The sequence below is a fragment of the Stegostoma tigrinum genome, chromosome 21 (genome assembly GCF_030684315.1).
Source record: "Stegostoma tigrinum isolate sSteTig4 chromosome 21, sSteTig4.hap1, whole genome shotgun sequence".
In the NCBI taxonomy this organism is placed as follows: Eukaryota; Metazoa; Chordata; class Chondrichthyes; order Orectolobiformes; family Stegostomatidae; genus Stegostoma; species Stegostoma tigrinum.
The window spans coordinates 44,939,581-44,951,745 of NC_081374.1; the positions used below are offsets into that span (position 1 = coordinate 44,939,581).

The following is a 12,165-nucleotide window of genomic DNA, read 5'->3' on the forward strand; positions in this document are numbered from 1 at the left end:
TCTGGATTGGAGCAGCATAGGTCTGGATGGAGAGCAGGGTGAAAATGGGTGAGAGAGCAGGGTGGGTGTGGGTGGGAGCAGGGTGGGTGAGGAGCACGTTGGATTTAGATGGGAGCAGCATGGGCCTTAATTTGTCACACAGGGAAACATTCTCAGCAGTTGCTCCCATGAAGCTAATGTACTGCTGGCAATAGCTGGACAAAGAGCTAGAAGCTGCACAAAGTTGTACCAAGTCTGATTAAATTCACCTCAGAATGTGAAACCTTCTCTGATTTGTTAACAGCAGTCTATGATCAATCCCTCCACTCCAAACAGGTATGGCATGTGACTGCAATTCATACACCAGTAATTTGGAATCCAGTCACAAGTTCTCAGTTTGACTTTGTGATCTTGTCACAGCCACGTGGAGAACAAGAATGAGGGTTGTTTATGGGAGTAGACATTGACACTGACCCAAGTAATGTATCAATTTAAAAAACAAATCATTTTCCCAGAATTTCCTTTATATTGTTCTGGATTTTTTGATAACAGAAGATTTGCATTTAGACAGTAATTTTTACAGCCACTGGAGGTGTCAACATGTTTTGCAGTCAATTAAAATCTTTTGAAGTGCAGTCACAGTTTTAATATAGAATTCGTCAGAAATCTGGCAATAAATGGAAGAGATTGAAGAATTTCCTGCAGATATTACATCCAATATAAATCATAATTTCTCAGATCTTTTGTGTACATTTAAGAAAGCATCGTGCTGCAAAATGACCCCATCCACTGACTTTTGATCACATTCCATAGCTTAAGTAAGTGAGCAGACAGCTCTCTTGAGATGGCTGTGGTCTTTGGAATTCCTTGCCTCAAAGAGTTGTGGGCGCAGACTTCTCGTGCATTTCAGGTTGAGACAGATAGACAGATTCTTGATCAGTAGGAGAATCAAGACTTGTGGAAATTGGGCAGGAAGGTGGACCTGAGGAATGTTAGATCAGCCATGATCCTAGTGAATGGTGAAGTAGACCCGAGAGGTTGAATGACTTAGTGCTGTTCCTATTTCTTATGACCCCTGATCAAATTAATTACGTTTATAGACATGGAGAATAGTCTAAAATTAAGATTTTTTCAAACTCCAAGAACATTAATAGGCTAATAACTACTAATAGGCATTTTAGAAGTGCTTAGATGTAAATGCTTAATTAGTTTAAAGTTCTCTTGGATTGCACTGATTAGCCAGTATGTAAGCTTAAGCAAAATTTTTAGTCAGATACTCAGGGGCGGCACGGTGGCTCAGTGGTTAGCACTGCAGCCTCACAGCGCCAGGGACCCAGATTCAATTCCAGCCTCGGGCAACTGTCTGTGCAGAGTTTGCACATTCTCCCTGTGTCTGTATGGGTTTCCTCTGGGTGCTCTGGTTTCCTCCCACTGTCCAAAGATGTGCAGGCTAGATGGATTGGCCGTGCAAAATTGCCCATAGTGTTCAGTGGTGTGTGGATTATAGGGAGATGGGTCTGTGTGGGATACTTCAAGGGGTGGTGTGGACATGTTGGGCCGAAGGGCCTGTTCCCACACTGTAGGGAATCTATTCTAATAGCCAATTGCTGACAAAACTGTAGCCTGAATGTCTGTCATGTTGCCTCATAAATATCTTTACTACTGAAACAGAGACATTCAAATAAAAAAAGTGGATGCTAGAAGTCAGAAACAAAAACAGAAATTGCTGGGAAAACACAGCTGGTCTGGCATCATTTATAAAGGCAAAGCAGAGTTAATGTTTCAGGTCAGGTAAGAGGAGTCACTAGACCTGAAATATTAACTCTGCTTTCTCTCCATAGATGCTGCCAGACCTCCTGAGTTCTCACTGACATTAGAATGTTTAAAGCTAATATCTGGAAGAAGTTTGTAGAGCAGTTTCTGCTAGTTTGATTTGACTGGAAGTGCAATGAAAAAAATAAGTCCGTTTACACTGCATTTTGGTAAAAGTAGTACTGGAAGGGGAGGGAAGAGGTCTGAATTATATATAGGCCAATGATCTTCGGAGTAATGGACAGAGCAATTTTATGCAGACATGTTAGACATCACCAAAGCCTGATAAATTGTTCACTGCCCTTTTGTCAGAGGAAGCCCACATGCCAACTATAAATGTGTTGCAGATACAATATGATTCTGCTTCTCAGAATTATTGAGCTCCTGGTCACTGAATGTGGGGTTGACCTTTCCTGTGTCAGCTATTCCTTCCAGCTCCTCATTAGCAATCGTATTCTGTGGGTACAGAAAGGACAATATCAAGAGTCAATACAGCACACACATTTTCAATTCATAGTCTTTCAGAAGCAAATGCGCCGTCTAGTTTTGTGTATGGGAATCTGACCTGTGAATATATACAGGTAGTAACATCCTTAAATTCTCCTCTCAACTGATCAACTGTGATGTCAACACAACTCTTTTTTTCAGTGAAGTTCTTGTGAAAATCCTTTTGGATTGCAGAACACCAGAGACTTTATCCCATCCAGGAAACATATCAACATGTCAGATCACGTGATAAATTTAAGTAAGGAAGATCCATTGGCCTCTGTACTTGTAACAAGTCAGATAGTCTACTAACCCAAACAATTTCCCACTGGTCCTACTGTTTTACATTCCAGGTATTTTGTGTCAACAATCTCACCCAACATTTCATTTTACTCCTGGAATGTTGTATGTAGTTTAGGTCTCCTCTTCTGAGGAAGGATGCTCCTGCTTTCGAGGGGGTCCAGTGAAAGTTTACCAGGCTGGCTCGGGGAACGGCAGGTCTGACGTATGAGGAGCGATTTTGGGATTGTTTTCGCTGGAGTTCAGACGAATGAAGGGTATGGGATCTCATACAGACTTATAAAATTCTAACAAGTTTGGACAGGGTAGATGTAGGGAGGATGTTCTCAATGGTGGGTGTGTCAAGAATCAGGGGTCACAGTGTGAGGATTTGCGTTAGATGATTTAGGACAGAGATGGGGAGATATTTCTTCACCCAAAGAGCGGTGATCCTGTGGAATTCATTACCACAGAAAATTGGCTGTCTGGCAGAAAGCAGAGAATTGGGTTAAAAGAATCTTTCTCTGGATGGCAGTTGGTGACAAACGGTGTTCCACAAGGGCCAGCGTTGGGGCTACAACTTTTCACTATATACATTAATGATCTAGATGAGGGCATTCAGGCTAAGTTTACAGACAGTACAAGATAGGCAGAGGGACAGGTAGTATTGAGGATGCAAGGAGGCTGCAGAAGGATTTGGACAGGTTAGGAGAGTGAGCAAAGAAGTGGCAGATGGACTACAACATGAGAAAGTGTGAGGTCATGCACTTCGGTAAGAAAAATAGAGATATGGACTATTTTCTAAGTGGGGAGAAAATTCAGAAGTCAGAAGTGTAAAGAGACTTGAGGGTTCTAGTGCAGGATTCTCTCAAGGTAAACTTGTAAGTTGAGTCAGTAGTTAGGAAAGCAAATGCAACTTTGGCATTTACTTTGAGAGGACTTGAATATAAAAGCAGGGATATACTTCTGAGGCTCTATAAGGCTCTGGTCAGGCCACATTTGGAGTATTGTGTGCAGTTTTGGGCCCCATATCTCAGGAAAGATGTACTGGCCCTGAAGCATGTTCAGAAGAGGTTCATGAGAATTATCCCAGGAATGAAAAGCTTAACATATGAGGAACATTTGATGACTCTGGATCTATACTCAATGGAGTTTAGAAGGTTGAGGGGTGATCTAATTGAAACTTACAAAATACCAAATGCCCTGGACTGAGTGGATGGTGGGAAATGTTTCCATTGGTAGGAGAAACTAAGATGAAAGGCACAGCTGTAGAGTAATGGGAAGGCCCTTTAGAACAGAGGTAAGGAGAAACTTCTTCAGCCAGAGCCAGAGGTGAATCTATGGAATTCACTGCCACAAAAGTCTGTGGAGGCCAGGTCATTCAGTACATTTGAGACTGAGATAAATAGGTTCTTGAATATCAAGGGGATCAAGGGTTACAGGGAGAAAGTGGGAGAATGGGGTTGAAAAACTTAGCCATGATAGAATGACAGAGCAGACTCAATGGGCTGAATGGTCTAATTTTTGTCCCTATGTGTTATGGTCTTATGGTCTTACAGTTGATACCAAAACATGAATATTTTCAAGAGGTGACAAGATATAGCACTTGGGATGGAATCAAAGATTATGGGGATAAAGTGGGATGAAGCGATTGAGTTGGACAATCAGCCATGATTGTGAAGAATGGCGGAGCAGGCTTGAGGCTGAATGGCCGCCTCCTGCTCATAAATTCTATGTTATGTTTCTATTTCTAGGCAGAAAAGCCAAGTTTTTCCAGAATTGTGACTGTTCTCTAAATATCCTTGAGTATCTTGGGCGGCACGGTGGCTCAGTGGTTAGTTAGCACTGCAGCCTCACAGCACCAGGGACCCAGGTTCAGTTCCAGCCTCAGGTAACTGTCTGTATGGAGTTTGTACATTCTCCCCGTGTCTGCGTGGGTTTCCTCCAGGTGCTCCGGCTTCCTCCCACAGTTCAAAGATGTGCAGGCTAGGTGGATTGGCCACACTAAATTGCCCGTAGTATTCAGGGTGTGTGGGTTATAGGGGATGGGGTGCTCCAAGGGGTGGTGTGGACTTGTTGGGTCAAAGGGCCTGTTTCCACACTGCAGGGAATCTAATCTAATCTCTCAGCATGAGGCAGCAGATCTCTGGCCTGGGGCTGATTGTTGATGGGAAGTGGCTACCCCACTCGAGGTTTGATTTGCTGGTGGAAGACACCAACTTTGCTTAGTTATTTTTGCTGATGAAACACTCAGGAGAACTAGCACTGGAATTGCTTTGAAGCCACTCGCAGAATTCTGAACCTTGTCAATTTGAAAACCCAGTATCCGTTATTGTGCACTTCAATACTCAGGCACAGAGATTTACTGGCTTCCTGTTCAGCTGAGAAGGGACAAACTGAAACTTGTACAGCTGGGAGATTTGTTGAGGATATCAATCTTCAAAAATGAAGATCTTTTTAAACACAAAACTGACTGGAGAATTTTGCTTAAAAATTGTATTTAACACACCACCAGCGAAAGTGTGCAATATTTTGTTATTGTTTGCTATGCAGAATATTATAAAGTAATTAGTAATTCACTCTGTGTTAGTATGATCATTTACAGTATTCAACCTATCTGTTATGCCCCATTCCCAGTCCTTCCTTGAATACCACGTCTGACTATTCTGTGTTATGACTGGCAAAAGAGCAAGAGCACAATTAAGGTAAACCAGTGACACTAAACATGAGAGAATTTCTAATTTGATTTAAAACATCCGTGAAAGTGCAAAACAGTTTAAACTGTTTTGTTTAAAGTACCTCTGAGCGAATACATTTGTTGGCAAGGTAACTGAAGCATAGCATATCGCTGTATGTGACCAGGAGCTTCTTGTCCACTGTGTTCTTCATCCCTCCTGTGGGAATCAGTAGCAGATTCAGTGCACATCAACCACAGACATCAAAAAAAACCACTCTGAAAACTGACTGAGATTGGAGAAGGACTACATGACTTCTGGATTGCTTCTCCTCAGAGCAAACAGCTGATCACAGTCACCATCACTAATGGAGGCCAAACAGAGCCTCTGGCCATACTGATATCAAAATGACTGATCTTGGATGCTAAGCAAGTTCAGGTCTGGTTAGTTCCTAGATGGGAAATTGCCTGGGAATATCAGGCGCAGTAGGCTTTAAAAGGCTCTTGTGGTGCAATGGTAATGTTCCTACCAGGAGGCCTGAGTTCAGCCCAGAGATCAAAAGCTCGCAGATCTGAAATAAACATTTGCCCTTGATATCAGTTGCCACTAAATGTGGGGTTGTATTCAGTGGTTACTGACATCAATAGCAAAGGTTTATTTCAGATTTGTGAGATGCCCCAGCCTCAGTTTGGTTCCCTAATTCACTTCCGTAGGGATCTGCTGCAAAGTGTGGATCCCCACACATGTTCTCATAGGGATCAGGTGCAAAGTTTGATTCCCCTAACTCATTCCCAGTGGATCTCCAAAATGTATTTCTGCAGTGATGTAGTCCAGAGGATAGACCCCAAATTCATTACCATTATCAATCAGCTGCAAAGTATAGATTCCCCAACACATTGCCATGGTGATATGCTGCTAAGTTTGCTTCCCTAACTCATTCCTATAGGGATCTGCAGCAAGGTATGGATCCGAACTCATTCCTATTTATGATGGACGGCAGCTATTTTTGGACAGTGTTGTGTCAGAGAACATTATTTGGCTCCAATGGGATTCATTTTTATTGCACAGAAATTGATAACAATGTTTTGTTTATGTTTCTTAAAAACAATGCTATCACCTGCCTTGCCTAATAAATTTTGACAAACTCAAGAAGAAGCACTAACCTGTGAGCAAACTGATAATGAGACCAAGGATCAAAACAAGCATAGTTCCTATTGGGCTCAAGTAAAGATACGAGATTGAATACAAAGTGTCTGCAATTACTGGCCTGAAATTGAAAAAGAGAACACATTTTAAGGTTGTTGTTGACATATGATAAAGACCACATTGTGTTATGCTGTGAAATGTACTGAATAGACTGTGCTAGTAAAGGGGTACTTGGTAAGAATGAGGAGAGTAATTGGTCTATTTGCTGTTGCTTGAAAGTTGGGTTTAAATCCCAGCCAACCTGGTGGTATAGAAACTTACCTTCATGCTGTCCACACATAGGTTAGGTGCAGATATTTTCACCCTGTAACACTGCTCATGACTCAATTGGTAGCCTCAGAAGAAATAACTTTTTTGTAAACTGACAATGTTACTGATAAAGTGAAATCTTGTGTTCTGAAGGCGGAGCTTATGATACTACCAGTTTAGATATAATAGTTTACTTGCAGACTCTACAGATCCTGTCTGCTATCTATAAGACACAGGTCAGGAATGTAATGTAATACCCTCACTTGACTTGCAGGTTCAGAAACGTTCAGGCATCTGAGCATGATCCAAGAAAAGGCAGTTTGCTTGATTTGCACCCCATCCACAATCTTCAATGTTCACTGCCTTGCCAATGACACAGTGGCTGTTGTACCATGTGCACATTTCAGCAACCTGCCAAGGCTCCTTGCTAAATTGTTGATTTCTTAAAGTTAGAAAGACAATGGCAGCAGATGAATGGGAGCACTATCACCTGTGGGTTGCCCTTTAAACTACACTCCATCTTGACTTGGAACTATACAGCTGTTCTTTCAGTTTCTCTGGGTCACAATCATGGAATTCCTGTCCTAATATCAATACGGGTGTTCTTCCATCATGATTTCGCATCAAGTTATACTTATATAATTATTGGGTGAATTGTAAGGAAGAAATTTCAGACCTTTAAGCCTAAGCAATTAATGGCACAGCCACCAATCGTGGATTGTTTTTAAATCAGGAATGCTCAAAAGGCTAAATTTGGTGCAGTGTATTGCAAGGCTGGATAAAATTACACAGTCAAAGAAGTGCGAGGCCACAGAGAGAGTTATAAATAAGTAAGAGAATTTTAAATTTCCGTTTGTCTGACAGGGAGCTAGTGCAGGTCAGTGAGCAGGGGGATGATAAGTAAATGGGAGGTGACGTCAGTTGAGAAACAGGCAACAGGGTTTTGGATGACTTCAGGTGAACAGAGGGTAAAATGTAGGAGACTAGCCCGAATTCTATTGGAATAAAGGAGTCTAGTGTGATTCAGCAGCAGGTGAGAGAGCTGATTTTGCATGAGGTTAAGAATTAACAATATGTTGATGTTGTGAGGTGTTGATATATGATCAGAAGCACATATGTGACCAAATGGAACCACATGGACCACAGTAATTTGGGAAAGTGACTCACCGCCAACTGATCAAGAACATGGGTATTGGTAATAAATTCTGGCCTAACCAGGAACGCTCCCATCCCATACATGAATAATAAAAGTTCAAGAGATTGTCCTGATATTGACACTAATAGCACTCAACTTTCTAATATTGCTGCTTTGCAGAAGAGGGGTGAGAGAGATGAGGACCCCAAAACAGGTAGTCAGTGTTATCAGAGGAGCGAACAAGGTGAGGACCCTGGGACAGGGAGTCAGCAAGAGCTGGTAATCTGACAAACCAGAAGCAGATATGCCTGGCCTGCTGTGTTCATCCAGCTCCACACTTTGTTATCTGAGATTCTCCAGCATCTGCAGTTCCCATTATCTCTGATGGCAAACCTGTGTGGGTCTCTGGAGCAGTGGCGGTTAGGATAAAGGTGACAGCTAAAGCAGAGATGTTCCAGAAGCAGATATGATCAGTGGAGGAACTGCTTCAACAAAAATGGAGTGTAATGTCTCAGAAGACCAAGTAGGTCATTGATGAGTATTTCTGTCTTGTCTGTTATGATAGGTCTTAACTCAATATCCATAAGTACAGCTTAAAACATGAAGAGATAATTCATAATTCAGAACTTCAAGAATAAATTTATTTGACAGAGGGGTTCTGCTTGTTTTGAACATAGAACATAGAAAAGTACAGCACAGTACAGGCCCTTCGGCCCACGATGTTGTGCCGTGGAATAATCTTAATCCAAAAATAAAATAACCTAACCTACATTCCCCTCAATTCACTGCTGTCCATGTGCATGCCCAACAGTCGCTTAAATGTCACTAATGACTCCGCTTCCACGACTACCACTGGTAAACTATTCCATGCGCTCACAACTCTCTGGGTGAAGAACCTCCCTCTGACGTCTCCTCTATACCTTCCTCCTAACACCTTAAAACTATGACCCCTGGTGGCAGTCAATCCTGCCCTGGGGAAAAGTTTCTGGCTATCGACTCTATCCATGCTTCTCATTACCTTGTACACCTCGATCAGGTCACCTCTCTTCCTCCTTCTCTCCAGAGAGAAAAGTCCGAGCTCAGTCAACCTCTCCTCATAAGACAAGCCCTCCAGTCCAGGCAGCATCCTGGTAAACGTCGTTTGCACCCTCTCCAAAGCCTCCACATCTTTCCTATAATAGGGCGACCAGAACTGGACACAATATTCCAAGTGTGGTCTCACCAGGGTTTTGTAGAGCTGCAGCATAACCTCACAGCTCTTAAACTTGATCCCCCGTTAATGAAAGCCAAAACACCGTATGCTTTCTTAACAACCTTATCCACCTGGGTGGCAACTTTGAGGGAGCTATGCACTTGAACACCAAGATCCCGCTGTTCCTCCACACTGCCGAGAATCCTGCCTTTAATCCTATATTCAGCATTTAAGTTCAACCTTCCAAAATGCATCACTTCACATTTATCCAGGTTGAACTCCATCTGCCATTTCTCAGCCCAGCTCTGCATTCTGTCAATGTCTCGCTGAAGCCTGCAATAGCCTACGATACTATCAACAGCACCTCCAACCTTTGTGTCATCAGCAAACATACTAACACCCCCCTCAACCAAGTCATTTATAAAAACTACAAAGAGCAGAGGCCCAAGAACAGAGCCCTGCGGGACACCACTCAGCACTGACCTCCAGGCAGAATACTTACCATCTACAACCACTCTCTGCTTCCTGTCGGCCAACCAATTCTGAATCCAGACAGCCAAATCACCCTGTATCCCATACCTCCTGACTTTATGAATGAGCCTGCCGTGGGGAACCTTATCAAATGCCTTGCTGAAGTCTATGTACACTGCATCCACTGCTTGACCCTCGTCAACCTGTCTCGTGACTTCCTCAAAGAACTCAATAAGATTTGTAAAGCATGACCTGCCCCTCACAAAGCCATGCTGACTCCCTTTAATCATGCTATGCTTTTCCAAATAGTCATAAGTCCTATCCCTCATAATGTAAACAAGAATAATATTTCTCTAGTCTAGTCAGAGTAAAAGTTAGTTAGAGGCATGGGTCCGTAGTCTGTTTAGGTAGGATATGTATTGGAAGCTTAGGCCCTTGATTTGCTCTTCCTGCACCAGAAATCCCGGATGCTTCTGGCGGTCTGGATGACTACATGTGCAGGAGGTCCATCTGTCTGGAGAACTTGATTTGGCAGCTGGAAGATTACAGTTCATCCATGAGGCCAAGAGGATTGTTGATAGCGCGTTTTCAAGGTATTTCCTGCGCACAAAAAACAGGATAAACCCAACCTGGCCACATGCTGCATCATCAGTCTATTCTTTAGTAGGGTGGTGGAAGGTGTCATCAACAGTGTTAGGAAGTAGCACTTGCTCTTATTTAGCAATAACTTGCTCGCTCATGTTCAATTTAGGTTCCATCAAGCACTCAGCTCCTAACCTGTTTACAAACACCAAAGGTGAGGTGAAAGTGACTGCCCTTAACTCCAGGACTGCATTTGACTGAGTATGGTATCAAGGACCCTGGGCAAAATGAGTATCAATGGGAATTGAGAGAAAACTTACCTGGTGTGAAGGAAGATGGTTCTGGTTGTTGGAGGTCAGTCATTTCAGTTCCAGAACATCTCTGCAGGAGTTCCTCAGAATCGTTACTGAGACACCTTCCCTACTCTTTGTCCTCCAATTAACACTATTAAGATTGTGCAAAGGACCTGAAATTGGGCTGGGACCTAAAGCTCCCTTCCTGCACAGAAAAGATAAAGCAGCAACAGAATTGGTGCTTTGACCGAGGACAGTGGCTGCTAAACTGAGTTAGTGACACCGTGCGGTAAAGCTGGGGCCCACCATAGAGCTCCAAGCCTGAGTCAAAAGTTGGTGATATTTTTCCTCATTAATTTTATACCTTTCCTTGCCCTCACCTCTACTGTTTGATAATGGGGGACCTCTATATCAGTGGGTACCATTCACCAGCATTCCCAATCTCTCTGGCACCCTGTCCCTCCTCCTGAGTAAGTGAAGTGGCCCCAGTCATGAGAGCCTGTCTGTGATATGAAAATAAAACAATCTCCACCTGATATTTGAGAGATTGTACTGTTCGATCACACAGGTGAAGGTAGATGGTACTTACGCAGGTACAGTGGTGAAAGGGTCCAACAAATGTCCTAACAGTTCTGTTGTATTGGTGAACTGCTCCAGGAGCATAAGGACGTAAGAAAACTTATTGACAATTCCCTGTGTACCAGGTGCCAAATGTACAGGCAAGATTTGGTGATTCTTTTTCTATTCATTTCATGGGATGTGGGCATCACTGGCTGGCCATCATTTCTTGCCCATCCCTAGTTGCCCTTAAGAAGGTGGTGGTGAGCTGTCTCTTGAGTCACTTCATTCCTCCTGCAGTGCACAATACTATTAGGGAGGGAATTCCAGGATTTTGACCCAGTGACAGTGAAGGAACAGCAATATATTTCCAACTCAGGATGGTGAGTGACTTGGAGAGAACTTGGAGGTGGTGGTGTTCCCATATATCTGCTGGCCTTGTCCTTCTAGATGGAAGTGGTTATGGGTTTGGAAGGTGTTGCCTAAGGATCTTTGGTGAATTTCTGCAGTGCATCTTGTAGATAGTACACACTGCTGCTACTGAGTGTCGGTGGTGGAGGGAGCGGATGCTTATGGATTTGGTGTCAATCAAGCGACTGCTTTGTCCTGGATGATGTCAAGCTTATTGAATGTCATTGGGGCTGCAGTTATCCAGGCAAGTGGGGAGTATTCCATCACACTCCTGACTTGTGCCTTGTAGATGGTGGACAGGCTTTGACGAGTCAGGAAATGAGTTACACACCGCAGTATTCCAGCTTCTGGCCTGCTCTTGTTGCCATTCTTAATGTGGTAAGTCTGGTTGAGTTTCTGGTCAATGGTAACCTCCAGGATGTTGATAGTGGGGGATTCAGTGATGGTAACACCATTGAATGTCAAGGGGCAGTGGTTAGATTGTCTCTTATTGTTGATGGCCATGGCCTGGCATTTGTGTGGCACAAATGTCATTTGCCACTTGTCAGCCCAAGTCTGGATATTGTCCAGACCTTGCTGCATGTGAACATGGCCTGCTTCAGTGTCTGAGGAGTCATGAATGGCGCTGAGCATTGCACAATCCTTGGTGAACATCCCCACCTGTGACCTTATGATGGAGGGAAGGTCATTGATGAAGCAGCTGAAGATGGTTGGTCCTGGGACGCTACCCTGAGGAATTCCTGCAGAGATGTCCTGGAGCTGAGATCATTGACTTCCAACAATCATGACTATCTTCCTATGTGTCAGGTCTGAGTCCAATCACTGGATGGCTAGCCC

The 12,165-nt window shown here is 43.3% G+C and overlaps 1 protein-coding gene across 3 annotated transcripts in view; it reads right to left on the reverse strand.

The window, feature by feature from the left end:
* Positions 1 to 293: 293 nt before the first annotated feature.
* Positions 294 to 12,165, reverse strand: part of LOC125462632 (sodium-coupled monocarboxylate transporter 1) — an 80,241-nt gene continuing 68,369 nt past the window's right edge. For 2 of the 3 annotated variants that reach the window (XM_048552854.2, XM_048552853.2), the window contains 3 exons: positions 6,395 to 6,498; positions 5,356 to 5,450; positions 294 to 2,247 (listed from right to left, as the gene is read on the reverse strand). In XM_048552854.2, the coding sequence (XP_048408811.1) occupies positions 2,122 to 2,247; positions 5,356 to 5,450; positions 6,395 to 6,498 (325 nt within the window). In that variant the 3' untranslated portion in view covers positions 294 to 2,121. The remainder of the gene's footprint in view (positions 2,248 to 5,355; positions 5,451 to 6,394; positions 6,499 to 12,165) is intronic. The other variant, XM_048552856.2, reaches the window with a different exon arrangement.